This window comes from Orbicella franksi, chromosome 6 (genome assembly GCF_964199315.1).
Source record: "Orbicella franksi chromosome 6, jaOrbFran1.1, whole genome shotgun sequence".
Classification (NCBI taxonomy): Eukaryota; Metazoa; Cnidaria; class Anthozoa; order Scleractinia; family Merulinidae; genus Orbicella; species Orbicella franksi.
In genome coordinates, this window is record NC_138150.1 from 11,129,265 (window position 1) to 11,146,655 (window position 17,391).

Sequence of the window (17,391 nt, forward strand, 5' to 3'; positions counted from 1 at the left end):
TATTTAGGAATTATGGCAGGGAAAAAAAATAAAATTTTGCTAGTTCCTTTGTGTTTTGAACTTTGAAGTTCACTGACGAGTTTTCGAAAGCAGCAGTAAATGCAACTAATGACTAACTGCTAATCTGATCCCGAGTAAAACACCGCAGGAGTACTCCGAGTAACATACGAGTAACATACGAGTAACGTACGAGTAACATACGAGAAACATACGAGTAACATACGAGGAGCACACGGATGCAGATATGACAGAGGGAACACACGGGTACATACCAACACAGATATACCACCGGATACATATGAATAACATGCGGGTAATATAATTAACACACAGATACATCTTGGAAGACACGAGAAACACAAGATTAAATATATGAGTAACATGCATAAAATTTATTTTACCCTTAAAAACAATTTCAATTTTAAAATAGTTTAACTGAGGTAGGAATGAAAATGATTAAAATAAATGCACTGACTATCTAATTAAACAGTTAAGGTGGCTCGAAATAGTTTTTATTTCCCCAAACAAGTTTTACAAATTCTCTTCAACGCACCAGCATGAAATGTTCCACAGAAATGAAAGAGACATCATAAACATGCTCCTTGTTAAAAAAGAAACTATAGAAGATAGATAAAAAAAGATAGATTTTCTGCGCGTGAACATTCCATAACAAAGTGCTCCCTGAAAGCAATACTTCTATTTATTATATGGCTAGCTCCGTGAGCGGGCAAGATGAATCAAATCCTGCGCTGTGATTGGCTACCCGAGCGGGCAAGATGGAGCTATCTTGCCCGCTCGGGACTACCCGCCGTGCCCCGCAAGAAAAATTTCCCCGAAAGCCATATAATAAATCCTTTATTGACCAAGCTTGTTCGGTCAAGATGGCTGGATATTGGCCTCGTTCTTTTTTCGCGTGTTTTTGGACCTCGACTCCGTCTCGGTCCATAAACACGCAAAAAAAGAACTTGGTCAATATCCAGCCATCTTGACCTCACACTTGGTCAATAACCCATACTTAACGATTACGAGATTTCTATCGCGCGATAGAAATCGAGAGCAAACAATCTAATTGCTTTAGTATAAACCTACTAGTCGTTCAAAATTTAACTAGTAAATTATCTAAATCTTTTACAAAGACACTTCTTAAACGTAAAGAAGCGGCCGCCATTTTCATGGTAACGACCGCACACTGCTAGGCTGCTAACTGTTTGCTAAACAATTAGATTTTGGGCTCGAGATTTCTATCGCGTGATAGTTGACGAGGGCGCGAGTAACCTATAACGCATAGAAATCAGGAGCGAAAAATCTAATTGTTTTAGTATAAATCTACAAGTTGTTCAAACCTTTATCTAAATCCTCTCCACAGACACTTCGAAAACGCCATAGCCAATTAGAGAACGGCCTTCGTGATAGAACGCTAGTAGTTTACACTAAAACTCGATAGAAACACGGAAGTGCTATTTCTTTGATATACGTTTGCTTCCCGTATGTACTCGTATCAGTGTCTGTATGTACCCAGTCCTGTTTCTCGTATTTTATTCGTAGTTAGCTTAGTGTTGTATTAGAAGGTTATGATCTGCTGGTCGTCATAAAATCGAAAACAGATCCTTTTCATTGTATGTCCACAGTTACCAAGCTTGTCACAGTCTATATCCACTTTTTGCTTTGGTGATAATAATGATAAAGTCCCGGATGTCTGACTCGTTCCACTTCTACCGGTAACATCAACACACGGTCTAGTAGATCCCAGTCTTCCCCGCCCCATTTAGTTTGGAAGTCCTTTGTATTCATTCCTAGTGATGCAAAGAGAGAGAGAGAGAAAAAAGAGAATTCGTAGACAGGAACCACTGGTTAAGTGTATGCTTATTACTGATTGTAGTCTAGAGAGTCGCCGCTTTTTTCGTAGTCGATGCAATGGCATTTTCAGGACAACTAGACATTTTTTTCTTAACTATCAATGAAATTTTTCCCACTAAATTAAAGAAAAAGAAAAGTTGTAGGTTACCACCTAGCATCGAACTCAGAAACCCCCGGATGTCAACATCCCTCTCTTACCACTACACCACTAGGTTGATCAGCCAAAATCCGCAAAATTTAATTATAAAAGATGACTTTCTTAGTCTCTTTTACTTATGGCATTGCCCTAACCAACAAATAAAGGCTAGCCGCAAACAAACCAGTGTGAAAGTGATCAATTTAGCATTTGGTGAGTGTGTATTTGTCTATCATCAAATTACAACCAGTTTCGAGCTAGTCCAGGCCTAGACTAGAGCAGGTATGGCATCATCCATTTCGAAAAGCTTGTTTACCAATTATGGCATCGACCGTTCAAACTGGCATCGACAGTTTACGAAAGGGAAATCAGCGGAGCCGCCTTAACGGAAAAATCGCTATAACCATGACTACATGCATTTAGATCTACTGTGGTCCCTAAGGTAAGCCTGTTCTCTCCTGATAGCCTTCTCTACCATCACCACCCACTAAAATATCTTGTAGAAGTGACATCATGCACAAGAGAAGATCAGGGTAAGTACGTTAATCTTTTCTTGATCATATATCTTGGATGAATTATGATGAAAGTGATTTTCACTCACCGCCAAATCTGACCCAATCTGATTTATAAATCGACATAAGCCCATAGCCATCTACTTGCCAAAATCCCCGATGTTCCACGGGATTACTGTGACATTCCAGACGCCCAACAATAGGAAAGTAAGCCATGCGACCAGCAACAGTGTTCTAAGAAAAAAAAATTACGTTATTGGTGAGAACAATCATCAGGTAAGAGAATCAAAATATTATAACTCAATATGCAGTAGCCATCAACGTCTTGTACGTCCAATCAAGGGCTGGGGCCCCAACATTGCTCTTTACGGAGATTAGTTTAGTCTTGATAAAAGCCTCTCATCCCAGCTAGACAATACTTGATCATAGACATGCTGGTAAGAAAGATTCCATCGGTATTTTAGATTCATAATTTTGTCCGTAAAAACCCATCATGAGGGCGCTTATTTCACCAGCCAGTCGACAAAAAGGGATACCTCTTTACCTTGCTTATCCCGGTCATGCCCCAGCTATTCAGCGAAAAAAAACGTGCACCAACGACCCACGACCTACAATCCTGCGTATCACTGGTTTGTTACCGTTGCTCGCAGTTGGGTCTGGGAAGAGTCCAAGTTCAATGGTGACCAGGACAGTGGTTCTGATTGTCACTGACACTTACTACAACAACTAAAGGATCGCGTCGAAAGGTTGCAATCTTAGATGTTTTGCTTCGTCGCTTTGATGGAATCAATTTTGGTATTGACCACAGGACGTTTGTGCACATTCAGCAATATAATAGAAACAATTTACAAATATAATCGAGATATAGCGTAGAACACCACTATACACTAATTGTTTTCCAATCGTCAAACCTCACGGGGGCTCTTTGGACTGCCACGATTTCGAGCAATATTCTCCACAGCGCTTCCAATTTGCCGGTTAATAACATTTTTTTCCCTTGGTATCAATGCCGTGGTTAAACGTAGTTCTATGAATGCCACAGATACATGAAATACATACCATTCGAACACTGTCCATAATGTCTGCGGGCACATCAATATGCAGGTCAAACAGGAAAACTATGTCATGCGCATTCGGGACTTGTTCAACGGCCTTGTTTAGAGCGAGAGTCTTGTAGAATTTCCCCATTAATGAAACAATAGTATGTCTGCTGCTGAGAAGAGATGTGTTAAACGCCTTGACCATATCAATATCTTTACTTTCAAAATCAACAACTATGACGTGAAAGTTCGTATCACCGGTTAGTAAGCTGGCATCAGTCAGCTGATTAATAAAATGATGCACCCAGTTTCCTTGCTCCTTAACAGGGAGAATGAAGTACACTGTAGCGTTGTTATTCCAGTTGATTCCTTCAGGAAGGCACAAGGTGTCATTTCCTTTTTTCTGATACACGTGTTCTGACAGGCGAAATGATTGGTCGGTGTTGTCTAAGCCAAGTTCGAGGTTCAACAAGAAACGATCGCCATTCTTGGGGTCTGGTTTAAGAATCACTTTGTGAATTTTTTTCAAAGAATATTCCCTGAAATCATAAACAATGGAAACAAATAGAAATTTCAAGTAACTAAATGCGTTCAAATTGAGCCAGAGTTCACTGCAAGAGAACTCTTTAAAATTGGTTGGTGGGTGGGTGCAGCAATAATCCCAACCCCGGTCCATTTCCAGACTAAACGGTCACTTAAGAGTCACTGACTGAAAATATCGAGAATGGCTGGCCAGGTTAGAAAAATCGAAAATCCTGAAACTTTGCCTAAAGAACGCTTTTAGGGAGCTACTTTCGAAAATACTATTCCGATTTTCTTAGAATTTAAAGTCGCCGTGCCGGCGCAAGTTTGTAGAGGGGTCTAGGGGCATCCTCCCCCCCAAAAACCTTTTTAAGTCTAGGGGCTCGGAAATAGTATTTTTGACATTCTCCATGGTGTAGTTCGTAAGAAAATCAACCTAGTGGATGAACTTTAAAATGACAGGTACTTTTAGTGCATTTACAGCAATATATTTTGAAGGTATTGTGAGCTTGATACATCTTTCTCAGCCCTCCATGATATATCACGGCCTTAGGGTACTGACTGACCTGCGCTTTTACACAAGCCTTCCCGTGTGTGGGAAGGAAGTGCACGCTGCGGAAAGGTTAAAACTATGTAAACATGAAAAGCTTCTTACAGATTTGGTATGAGGCTGTAGCTTTGTAAATTCTTGGTAAATCTGTAGTCAACCAGACTTTTTTCGTTTTCTTTTCCTTCTTCTTTATTTCTTCATTTGTACCTCACACTAAAACAACATAAACTGTCATCGTGGTAAAAAGTGGAGGGGAGGGAGGAGCTTAAGCCCCCACCCCGGCTCCGCCATCCCTGGTTCAGTTCGGCACATGCATGGTAAGAGCACGCCGTTCGAAGCCAAGTGGCGCTACTGCCGTGCGGAACGGCATTAGGCCTGCTGTGCTATAAGTAGTCGCGCCGACTTTAATTCAGCGTGCCGAACTGAGTGAATGCATGGTTTCAAACGTCGTGCTACTGCCGCGCTTGAGTCGAAGTTCTCGGTATTCGCATTGAAACAATTTACAAGACTAGAACATCGGATAAACTAAGCATATTGAAAACTTTATATTAAATTAAATTTTGAGGGGTTCCGTCGACTGTCGAAGAATTCAAGCCCCTATGGAAACGGCAAAAATTGCGTAATTTTACGGCCTTAAAAGGCGTTTTAGTTTGCCCAATATCGGGTCGAAATAAATACTTTGATTAACTTTTGATCTTCTTCAATCAGTATTTGGAACAAAAAATCTGGGCAGTAAGAACGCGCGCCAGCAAACACAAACGTTTTTAAGGCTAGGTGAACTTTTTTGCATAATTGACGAAAATTGAAAAGTCTCTTCATAGAATGACTACTCGATATATTTCTAACAGTGTTGTTTTGTCGTTGTTGGTGCCTTCAATTACTTGGCCTTAATAGTTTCCAAATAATAAAGAAAGAGGGAAAATCGATGTTTAAACTGACAACCGTTTACATAACACATTATCCCTTGTCATATTTTTCGGCTCAATCCCCGTAAAAGGTATCGCAAAAGCTCTCGCGGTGGACCTTTTGAAGATTAACCCCGAAAATGTACGACGAGCACCCCCGTTATTTTTAGTCTCGATTTCAAACAGTCTTACTCTATTTTTCAAGAAGAGTTGCTTCCTTGGTCTGGCTGGATCACATTAATAAAACCTCTTCGTTTCATTTCGTGTATTTAATTGATTCGTTTTTCATCAAGATGAAAATCGAGACACATGCTAAAATTTACTTTAAAAGACCAGTCTCCTTTCGAATATTTGCAGACTAATCGAGTGTATATAAACGGGAAAGACAAAATCTGCTATGTCTCTATTATAAGCAAGTGTCTAAATCTCAATAATCTAGTAATTCCAATTGGAGCTAACTGAAAATAAATATTATGTGACACCACTCACGTAATACATGTAGCGTGTATAGTCTATGTGACTTTGAATTTATATTTTGGGCTCTGTAGTTTTATGTACCTTGCGTGAAATAATGAAACAATGTTGTAATAACGACATGGATCAACTCTCTTTTTGTATATTTCCCACAAAGCAAGGCCCACAAATGGAACAAAAACAGACTAGAGTGCTCAACAATAGAGTTCTTTGAACATACCGCATTATGCAAATTTGAGAAGAGACTGTCGCGAACTTTTGCATTTTTACCTGTGTGAACCTCGATTACCCAGAAATGTTTTTCCATATTATTATAGTAGAAACGACACTCTTTCGCACAGTACTTGTTTTAGTTCCATATCGGACATACCAAGATGCGTTTTAAGCCCGTAAAACTACGCAAGTTTTGCCGTTTTCATAGGGGCTTTAGAAGGCAATTCTTCAACGGTCGACGGAATCCTTCAAAATTCTTGAAAAATCTAAAACTTCCTATTGTTAGATAGAAGAAAAGTAAAGCTCTTACGCTAAGTTTACCCCGAGTTCTAGTTTTGCAAATTGTTTCAATGCGAATACCGAGAACTTTGTCAATTTTCCAGATGTTTTTTGCGTATTTAATGAGGCAAAAACTATATTTTCGTTTTTTGCGAATTTCTTGAAGACTTTAAATTCTAAGAAAATCGGAATAATATTTTCTAAAGTGGCTCCCTAAAAGCGTTCTTTAGGGAAAGTTTCAGGATTTTCGATTTTTCTAACCTGGCCAGCCATTCTCGATATTTTCAGTCAGTGACTCTTAACACTTCGCACATGCACTTTTCGCACTAACTTAATGACCATCAGAGCAGTAAAAGATAATTCATCGAACAGAGCTTTAAGAGGTAAGGCAAATTTCGGACCTTCACAGACTGGCCTCATTTTAACCTTGAAAGTGAACAATTATATACAATGTACAAACATCATATTTACTTGGATCACTTCGATTTTTCATTTTGTGAGAGATGGTTTTCAAGGTGACCTCAAAACTGAAAAAACTACCTTTGGAGGCTCTGAAAGTTTGCTACGAATCAAACGCTGCCAAAACACAGTTTTTTCATTCCAACAGGCTGAATGTTTTACATGCAAAAGTTTCATTTTTCTTCTATATTTTGAAGGTTTAAAATAAAGGCGGTCGCACCTATAACTAATATACATGAACCGTAAACGCTTGGCAATAAAATAACCACCACTACAGGTCAAATTGTGAATTAAATAAGGTTTTCTCGGTTTAGCCGTTGTTTCGGGAAAATCTACCTTCATTCGGCATTTTAAATAGAATAAACAATAAATATTTTCTTTCCATCGAGATGCAAATTATGGTATAGCCGGATGAGTTTGTGTTGCGATGGGACGACCCAATACCACTTTAAACTGCTTTCTTTAAATATTTTTTTCTCACTGTTAAACCTTTAAAATATTCCGAGGCGTTTGAGGTTTCTTGATCGATTTTGCAATCGTCCCCATGTTGAATGGACCTTTTCGGCGATAAGAATTGGAGGTCTCGGGGAAACAAAACTCAGTCTCCCTTGGGGCCAGTCATTAAGTGCTTAATGTATTTACCCCTTGAGCATCCTATTATAGCCATTTGAAACAAAAGAATTCAAAATGGCAGCCGTATCGCCGAATAGGTTCATTTAACCGCAAGTTGCGTTTCTTACCAGGAGCCCGTTAATGGGCTCCTGTTCTTATTTATAACAACTTTATTTACATCAAAAATGTTTCGTTGACAGTTCTGTCCCCAAGCGATATTCATGGCAATTTTGATTGGTCGAAGGTCAGCGACCCGTCTTTGGGTCGCTAAAATTGGCGCCGATCAGGCATAAGAAGTCCTTCGTCCGGCGGGTGATTAGAGACCTTACGCCGTCGATAAAACCCGGAATATTCCGGAATATCCCGGAACATTGAATAATTGTAATAATTATGAGAAAAATATGCAAAAGTAATTTTATTATTATTATGAAGAAATAGTTTCTCCATGAGATAGAAATAGAAACTCTTTGGCATTGAGTTTCTTGTGCAAACTAGTTCGGACTGCTCAAGCTGTGATGACAGTGTAAACAAATACAAACACAAAATTTAAAAACATTTGGCGACGTGCTGTCTTACAGGGTCGCTGGTCAAAACTTTATTAATAATTCTTGTTACAAGTATTATAAATACTTGTTACAAGTGTTGGCGATCTGAAATTGAATTCAAAGTGTCGTCAACAGTTCAAATGCCTTTCCTGGAAAACGTTTTCTCCAGTACAAGTTAATTCTTAATTAATTGAAAAAAACACTTTTACAGTAGGCTATAATCTATTCATCCCTAGTTTAACTTCACGTGCAGATCGTTATCTGACATTCGATCAAACTTAGTTTTCTATCGAGCCATTCGAACGCCACCAAAGTAGACCAAACATGCGAAGTACGCGCGTGAACGCACTGGTCTAATCTTTGACCGGAAAGTCTGAGTCTGCACTTGGTGGGTCATAGTGCCAGGCGTTCCTAGCGGAGAGCGCGAAACTGGGGATGATAATTGCAGCACGAAGACGGAACAGTAGTGACAAAACTATGGTTACTGACTTAACAAGCAACTGTATGATGCTCGTACGAACACCTCAGATGTTGAAGAAATCGGGGATCAACAAAGGAAACGCAATGAATAACCTGGCATTCATCGTCCGAATCGTCCAGGTTTGTGCTGTAAAGCCCCGTGACGCAATTGGCCGAAAAGAAGAGCAGCCTGCACTTATTGTGGTCAGTTGAAGGAATACCCAACGCTCCCTACCCCCAAAGTATCTTTTCATATGTCGAGCTGATACCAGTTTATTTTTGTTTATTTTATTTTCGAAAATTTAATTTTACATATTTTTCTCATAATTATCATAATTATTCGATGTTCCGGGATGTTCCGGAATGCTTCGGGATGTTCCATGTTCCAGGTTTTATCGACGGCCATAGAAAACCAAGTTTGATCGAATGTCAGATAACGATCTGCACGTGAAGTTGGACTAGCGATGAATAGATTATAGCCTACAGTAAAAGTGTTTTTTTAAATTAATACAGAAGTTGAACGAGACTTACCGGAAGTTGAAGTTCGACTGGGATTCCACCTTTGTCACCATACACAGAAGGATTACATGAGATAGCATTGCGCCTGCATGAACTCAGTCTTTAAAGCACTAGCCATGTGCATCGTAGGAAGTAAGTAACAGGGTGGCTTTAAGAGAGGGTATGTAATCCCTCTGTGCATGGTGACAAAGGTGGAATCCCAGTCGAACTTCAACTTCTCGTTCAGTACTTCTGTATTCCACCTTGTCACCCTCAGAGGGATCACATGAGACTTCAAAGACAGATGCACAGGCTAGTATTAAATAATTTCACACAAGTGAATATATTACTGCAAAACTTTATTGGCAAACGTGTCTTCCACAATCTTTTTGTCATAGAATTTAGCAAAGGTGGATTCTGACTTCCATACAGCCTTGTCAAGAATGTCTGCTGATGGAAAATCATTCAGCTTTGCCTTAGACGTTGAAGCTGACCTTGTGCTATGAGGCTTGAAAATGTTTACATCAATGCCTGAACTTTGTAATCCAAACTTAGCCCAACGACTGATCGTGTCTCTAGACACTTGACCGTACGGTTTAACATAACTTAGCCACAGTTGACTACGCGAACGAGTCTCCCTTGCAAACTTTGTTCTTGTCAAATACTCCTTATTAATAAGAGTGGTCACAACACAAAGTCTTGGATCTGTGAATGATTTAAGTTCAATCACCATACCCTTGGACCCTGATTTGGACTGGTTAACATGCTCTTGAAGTCTGAACACTATAGAGGAGCCAGAATCTATCATGCTGTCCACATTGAGAAAAAGAAGGGATTGCCCACTTTGAGCAGTGACTATAGCTAATGAGCTTCAGAGTTAAACTCTTGAGAGAAATCTCATTAACAGGGGACAAAGTCGTGAAGTAATCAAGAACTTGGTTTACATCCCAAACTGCTGTATAACAAGGCATCGCTGGGAGAGATTCAAATACTCCCTTTAGAAACCTGATAACTAAAGGATGTTGCCCAACTGGGATACCATCTATTGAAGGGAGTATTGAAGAAAGTGCTGAGCGAGCAGTATTAAAGCTACTACAACTAAGACCATTGTTAAATAAAGTCTGTAGAAACTCTATGACTTGGGCTAAAGAGGGACGAACTGTACTGATCTGTTCTCTATGACAGAAGTCAAGCCATTTTTTGCAGTAGGATTGGCACTGTTTAGATGTGCCTTTCCTCCACGACTTGAGGATAATCTTGGTAGCTTCTGCAGAAATGCCTTGCTTCGTAAGGGATTCCCCGACAACTTGCATGCAATTAGTTTCAGTTTGCCCTCCATGTGATGTGCTTGACTGGGCTTGCTTGGAAGATACAATATCCCTCTTGTCACTGGTAACAGTCTGGGCTTGTCGACCAAAAGACTCATCAGCTTTGGATACCAAGGTTGGGTGGGCCAGACTGGAACAATTATGATCCCTTCCCCTTCCTCCATTTCGATTTTCTTTAAACAACGAAGTATCAGGCTAAAAGAAGGGAAAGCATAAAATTGTTCTTGAGAAGAGAGAAAGAAAGCATCCACAAATTGTGCCACAGGGTCTGGCCTCCATGACACATGACGTGAAACTTTTCTGTTAATTCTAGATGCAAAAAGATCGATGGATGGCATGCCATAGGTCTCAACAATGCTGTGGAAAATATTTTCATTGAGAGACCATTCTGTGTTATCATTAAATGTTCTAGATTCCCTATCAGCATCAACATTTTCTTTACCTGGTAATGAGATTGCTGTCACCCAGTTATTTCTCTGGATACACCAGGTCCAAATTTCACGTGCAATCGTATTACATTCCAAAGAATGAGTCCCACCCATGGCATTTATGTAAGAGACAGCAGTGGTATTATCTATGTAGATGTTAATATGACAATTTGTCATGGAGTGGCAGAATGATTTCAAAGCAAAAAAAGCAGCAAGTGTTTCTAACTCATTGATGTGACAGTTAGACTCAGTTACAGTCCATCGACCTCCTGCTTTATCTCCCTTGCACACTGCCCCCCACCCTTCTTTTGAGGCATCAGAATACAGGGAGAGTAATGGATCCCCATGGGATATCCACTTAAACGAGCTCTCAACATTTTTGATCCACCATTTGAGGTCTATGACTGATGTAACTGACAATATCATTACTGAATTGTAGTTTCCCCTACTTTCTTTCAGAGCTTTGATTCTGTCTATCTCTAGATCTCTGTAGAAAAGCTGTGCATGTTCAACACCAGGGAACATAGAAACCATTAAACCTATCACTTCTGAGACATCATGAATTGAAACATGAGTTTTTGTCGATACAGCTAAACATTTCTGCTTCAGCTTTTCAGCTTTCTCTGGTGTTGGTCTCACTGTCATCGTGAGTGACTTTAAGATAAAGCCCAAAAATGTTAACTCATGGCCGGGTACGAGAATTGATTTTTCTTGATTTAGAAGAAAACCCACTTTGGTAAAAAGGTGGACAGTGTCCTGAACATTATTACTGCAGTCATCAAATGAGGGCCCTTGTAAGTATGAATCATCAATGTAGCCCACATTTGTGTGTCCCATTTTGCCTTAAGGTGGAGTAGACAGGCGTAAGCAATTTCGTAAAAAGTCGGGGAGCAGAAGCAAGACCATTAGGGAGGCAAGTAAACTGAAATAATTTCCCCCGCCAGGAGAACTTCAACTATTTTTGGCATTTCTCATTGATTGGAACCGAATATGCATCTTGCAAGTCTACAGATGCCATATAACATCCAGATGTCACAAGCAAGATTGCTGAAGTTAAGCTTTCCATTTTAAAATGATGGTTGTTAATATATTGATTTAAGTTCTTCAAATTGAGAATGCGCCTATACCCTCCAGTCTTTTTATGAAGAAATATAGTAGAGAGAAATTCTCCATGACAGTGCTCTGATTTCGCAATGACCCCCTTTGTCAGAAGTTTGTCTAATTCTGAACTGACAATCTGTGATTCCTCCGAATTAAAAGCGATCTCCTTTGGGGGAAGCATTTGTACAGGAGGGCAGTCAACAAAATCAACATTAAAACCCTTGAGGGTTTTGAGAATCTGCGGATCGGAAGTCAATTCTCTCCATTCAGGGAAATATAATTTCAGTCTACCTGCCCTTTGTCCTGGTTCTACAAGACACAATTTTTGACTTACCTCAGGTAAGTCCTCAGAAGCTTTGTTTACTTGCTTTGACCCTTCGACTTGGGAAACTTGTCTGAATTCTGTGTGGCAGAACCGCGACTTGCGGTCTGTCGCCATCCTAAAAAATGCTTCTGACTTCCTCTTGCTCGAAAAAATTTCCCTCTGCCGCCAGACGATTGGCTTTTGTATCCAAAGTTAGAGTGGGTCGGGTCTTTATGACGAGTGACGGTGGAAGTTTCCAGCCAACACGGTTTACTTCGGAGATATCCTTGACTTGCTTCGACAAGTCGTCTCCGAAGAGTTCAGCTGTCACTGTTGTAGACGCTGAGCAAAGGTGTTTGTAATCCGTGTGTAGGTCCGGTTTTATGAGCTCTTTCCTTCTATTATTAAGCTCCGTATTTGATGTGCCAAAAGAGAAAGGCTGTCTATTGCCTCTTGGGCGAGCACTTTCCCGCCATTAATGAGACCCTGCTGGTGTGCAATTTAGTATAAATTATTAAAGCCACACCCACACAGGGGGAGGGGCAGATCTAACAGTACCAGCGAGGATATTTATATGGGTAACAACATTGCAACCTACCCTCCCCTTTTGCTGGGTAGATACAGGAAACAGAAACAAAACACTGATTATGGCGGCAAAACATGGGTGGCAGGGAAGACTGCAGAGCCTATCTCTCCTAGAGTAGCGGCGTCTCTAGGGGAACCTATGTTACTAAGGGGACCAGAAGAGGGGTGACCTTCTGGGAGGACAATAGGTCAGATGGTACGATGGCACCATCCTGGAGAGATCCGGACCTATTTCCTTGGAAGTAACATAGGATTGACCAGAAGAGGGGGTGCCCCTCTGGGAGGACAATAGGTCAGATGGTACGATGACACCATCCTGGAGAGATCCGGACCTATTTCCAAGGGTGGCCATAGCACTTACCATGGGGCAAAGTGCAGCCTAGGTTGCACTTCTCTGCCACCAAAAGCCTTTATTGACTAAGCAGCTATGGTTTACACACAATATAACAAATAGAACGTGGCAGTGAAGAAACCGAGAAGGTTCAGCAGGCGAAAGCCACCTTCTCACGAAAGGTAATTACAACCACATGAAGGAAAAAGATGGGAAAGGACAAAGCTACCAATACAGGGAGGGAGGGAGGGGAAAGCGGAGAACGGCCTAGCTCGAATACTAGCTGACAACTGGGACAGGGTCAGAAAACAATGGGATTTTACTAACTGGAGATTGAGGGAGTTGGGAGGGGAAGAGCACGCTGAAATCACATGAGAGCATGGTGGAAAATCACTGGGAGCTTTGTCGTATGATTTCCCATATGGTAAACCTATTGGGTTGCATTGGACATTGACCTAAGGTTATTGCACAATGGCTAATAGGGGGAAGATAACAGAACTGGTGACAACCTTAGATGACAGCTATGATGTAGACTACAGAGCTCATTAACCACAGTTTAAATGCTTAAACTTCTAATTTCTCTCATTAACTCGTTTCAAGATGGCGTCAGTGACGCGAGCAAGAGCTGTCATGCCCTTAACGATAGACGTTTGCACTTTTTGGAATTTCAAGTCTTGCGAGCTGATTGTCGAGCTGAGGTTATCCCAATTCAGTTGGTTAACTCGAACTTTCGTTAAACCTTCACAGTGTTCGGCTGCGGATATTTGTTTATCTTGTCTTGCAGCCGTTCTTCTAACATGACGTCTCGCACGAGACGCGTCACAATTTTAGCGAGCTCTTCATGAACGGGAGGTCCCGTCTCCTCCGACTTCAGGTCATTTTGAACAGTTTTGAGGAAGTCTCCAACTGATTCGTCGACTTCATGTTGCTTTCCATTGCCATGTTCTTTGGCATCAGACAAAAGGTCATTGACCGAGGCATCAACATCCATCTGCTTGCTCGGTGAAGACGATTTTCCCGCCTTCTGGCTGGGTTTGTCTTGTGAGGGGTTTGACAAGTTATTGTCGTTTAAGTCACCCTCGGTGACCTCCTCACACGCATACCTTTCAAGGGTTTGTGTTAGGGCTGTGGTCAACGACTCGGCCATCCGGGAAAAGCCTTGTTCCATAGATTTTTGCAAAGCAGTGATCTGAGCGCTTGCCATGTCTTCATCGTGTTGACGGGAGTCAATGATGACCTTTTCCCCGTCTTTTTCATTGCCGCGTCTCGAAGACTTGGAGGGTCTCTCTCCTGGTACCGGGTGCATCTCTACATGAATTTCTTTCGGTGTTTTAGTAGGCAAATCAGGCGACATTGTGTGTGGGAAAAACCAAGTTTTCGCAGGACAGAAAAGACAATCCGTTCACAGCGAAGGCAACAACGCACTGAGTTGACGCAGGCGCAATGCTATCTCATGTGATCCCTCTGTGGGTGACAAGGTGGAATTAAGAATTAACTTGTACTGGAGAAAACGTTTTCCAGGAAAGGCATTTGAACTGTTGGCGACACTTTGAATTCAATTTCAGATCGCCAGTACTTGTAACAAGTATTTCTTGAGACAATAAAGTTTTGACCAGCGACCCTGTAAGACAGCGCGTCGCCAAATGTTTTTAAAATTTGTGTTTGTATTTGTTTACACTGTCATCACAGCTTGAGCAGTCCGAACTAGTTTGCACAAGAAACTCAATGCCGAAGAGTTTCTATTTCTATCTCATGGAGAAACTATTTCTTCATGAGAAATCGTGTATACGCACATCTTTGTATTGACGTAATGAATTGAATAAAGAAATCGCACTTGTGTACCCATATTTTTCGGTCTGATTAAAGAGTTCGAACGCCACCACCTTGGTTTTCTATGAACAACGAAATCTAAGACTAAGGGACAGCCATGGTCATTTCACGTTGTTGTTTTGCAGACTGGACGGCAAAGAAAATTCAAATGTACCGAGAATTATAACGCACGTGTACAGCCATTGTTTTGCTCATTAAACCGTTTGTTTGGTGACGTTCTCGTTGCTGTTGCCGTCGCGTTTTGCGTAAAGTCCCTAGTGAATAAACAAGACGAGGGACTTTTCTGAAGTCTAATCCTGAAAATGTGAATAGTAAATTGTGTTTTCAAAGCACTTCACAAGCCTTAATAGTTTCAATCTTAGTTAACATTTTCTGAACTTAACTTAATGCCATACGCTTTTCGTCATCGTTTTACTCTTTGAATTTATTTTGCCCACGTTGAGCAGGAAAGTGCTGATTTTTTGCTAGCTAATTAGCCAAAAAGAGCCTTAAATCATTGTTACGTTATATTGCGCAACCATTCCCTTTGGGAACCAGATTGGAGCTGTCAATTAAAACAGCAGTTCTGTAAAAGCTTAATCTGCATTCACGTATACCCAACTGAGCCATTGTTATTTATTTATTTTGTTGCTCAGCTCGCCCTGTACGGGTCCGCAAATGATCCCAGGGGCCTGTTTCTCGAAAGCTCCCGTAAATACCGGGCCCGATAACTTACCGGGCCGGTTAACGGGAAACTTTACCGGGCCCGAAACAGCGTTTCTCGAAGCACCCGTAAAATTTTCCCGGTACTTACCGGGCCCGACAAAATAGCGGGTTTTTACCAATCTCTAGCGCGCACTTCACGCTCGTTCGCGAGAGAAGGAGAAACACTTGGGACTATACGTGCACATTCGATTCTGATCGATTCTGTTGTCGTTGCGACTGTGGTGCTTTTTGAAGAACGCTGCGAAGTTTAACTTCGAAGTTATCGTTGTGTCAAAGGAGAGCAACTAAGAGAGATCGTCATTTTGCATGGTCATATTATTTGAAAGTGATGATCAATTGCCTTTTGTAGCTCGATTCGAAGACTTCGATCGACAATCTCGCTCTTTTCTAGGAGTGTTGTCTTTTTCCGTGATTCATTCTAATTCAAAATGTTCCGCTGAGCGATCAAACAAGATCTGCGGACCGCCGAGGAAACAGTGTGAAGTTGAGAACTTGAAATTTAGCTACAAACACTTATTTCAGCAATTTATAATGATAAGAATTTCGCTTAAGTAAGTGTAGAGAATATTTGGAATAAGGAAGGATCTTACTAAAATTTTTAGGCGTGATTTAATCGTTTTCTCCGGCAAACATCAAGCGTAATTTTCACTGATCCCAAATCGACTGTTCTAGCATAAAGCACGCTAAGATCAATAGAAATGCGACTGAAACAATTATGAGATTGGGGAGAATAATTTTAATGTTCTTCATTCTCGTTTATCTATCGTGCGTACCGAACGCTTCTTCGTGTTTCATCTAGCTAGAAATGCTATTACCAGCATTTGTCAGCATTTGTGCACCGCGCCTAATGCGACTCTTCGCGATCGCTCTAGATCTATTATGTTTATTTTTTGTAGAATGTCTGTTTTCTAATTTCCTCCTCCCTCCCAAAAAAGTAAAAAATATCTGCAATTAAAACACAAGAAACAGGTTTGGCTTGCAGTAAGATCAGGTTTGCGTGACAGGAACCAATTTTTATGTTCATACAAAGAAGCCATTTCGGAAACGCGCGGCGAGTGATCGGCGTTTACATGACAGTGTTTATTTTTTTTCCCGCCGTTTGTTGGTTTTGAAAAACAATCAAATAGAACTTTACAGTTATATAGTGCTTGTATGCAAACGCCTTCAAACTGTAACAATTAAACAACAACAATTATATTTATGTAGGTTTCCGGAGCCAGCGTGCAGCTACTCGCCGTGTTTCTCTCCAATTCCTCCTTAAGCTCCTCAACGAGCCACTCCATTCTTGCTCGTGAGAGCCGAAATCGTTCAATGACTTCGCAGTCAGCCATATCGGCTAGAAAGGGGCGTCTTTGATAAGACCTTGAAACAAAAAAGTGCGCCTCCGGCCGCCATTTGTTTCGTTTTGTAACATTTGTGACTTCCCGGTAACTTTACGGGAGGTCACGACCTCCCGTAAATTACCGGGCAAGTTACCGGGAAATTTAACGCGATCGAAAATAACGGGAACTACGAGAAACACCCGAAAAGTTTACGGGGACTTACCGGGTGACTTACCGGGCCCGATAATTTACCAGGTCTTTCGAGAAACAGGCCCCAGGACCGCAAATGATCCCCAAATTGAACCGCAAATGATCCCGATCAACAAATAAGGACTGGAGTGGATTTATATCAGAGGAAGGTGAGAACATGTACAAAAATAATGAACTAAGCAACAT

At 41.0% G+C, this 17,391-nt stretch overlaps 1 protein-coding gene and 1 pseudogene across 1 annotated transcript in view; both read right to left on the reverse strand.

The window, feature by feature from the left end:
- Nucleotides 1-1,183: 1,183 nt before the first annotated feature.
- The window catches only part of LOC145489288 (beta-1,4-N-acetylgalactosaminyltransferase 3-like), a 24,063-nt gene continuing 7,855 nt past the window's right edge, over nucleotides 1,184-17,391 (reverse strand). Inside the window, exons 2-4 of the mRNA XM_081468250.1 lie at nucleotides 3,565-4,084; nucleotides 2,595-2,739; nucleotides 1,184-1,793 (exon numbers count right to left, since the gene is read on the reverse strand). Of these exons, the coding sequence (XP_081324376.1) occupies nucleotides 1,648-1,793; nucleotides 2,595-2,739; nucleotides 3,565-4,084 (811 nt within the window). The 3' untranslated portion in view covers nucleotides 1,184-1,647. The remainder of the gene's footprint in view (nucleotides 1,794-2,594; nucleotides 2,740-3,564; nucleotides 4,085-17,391) is intronic.
- Nucleotides 12,103-15,213, reverse strand: LOC145489289 (uncharacterized; annotated as a pseudogene).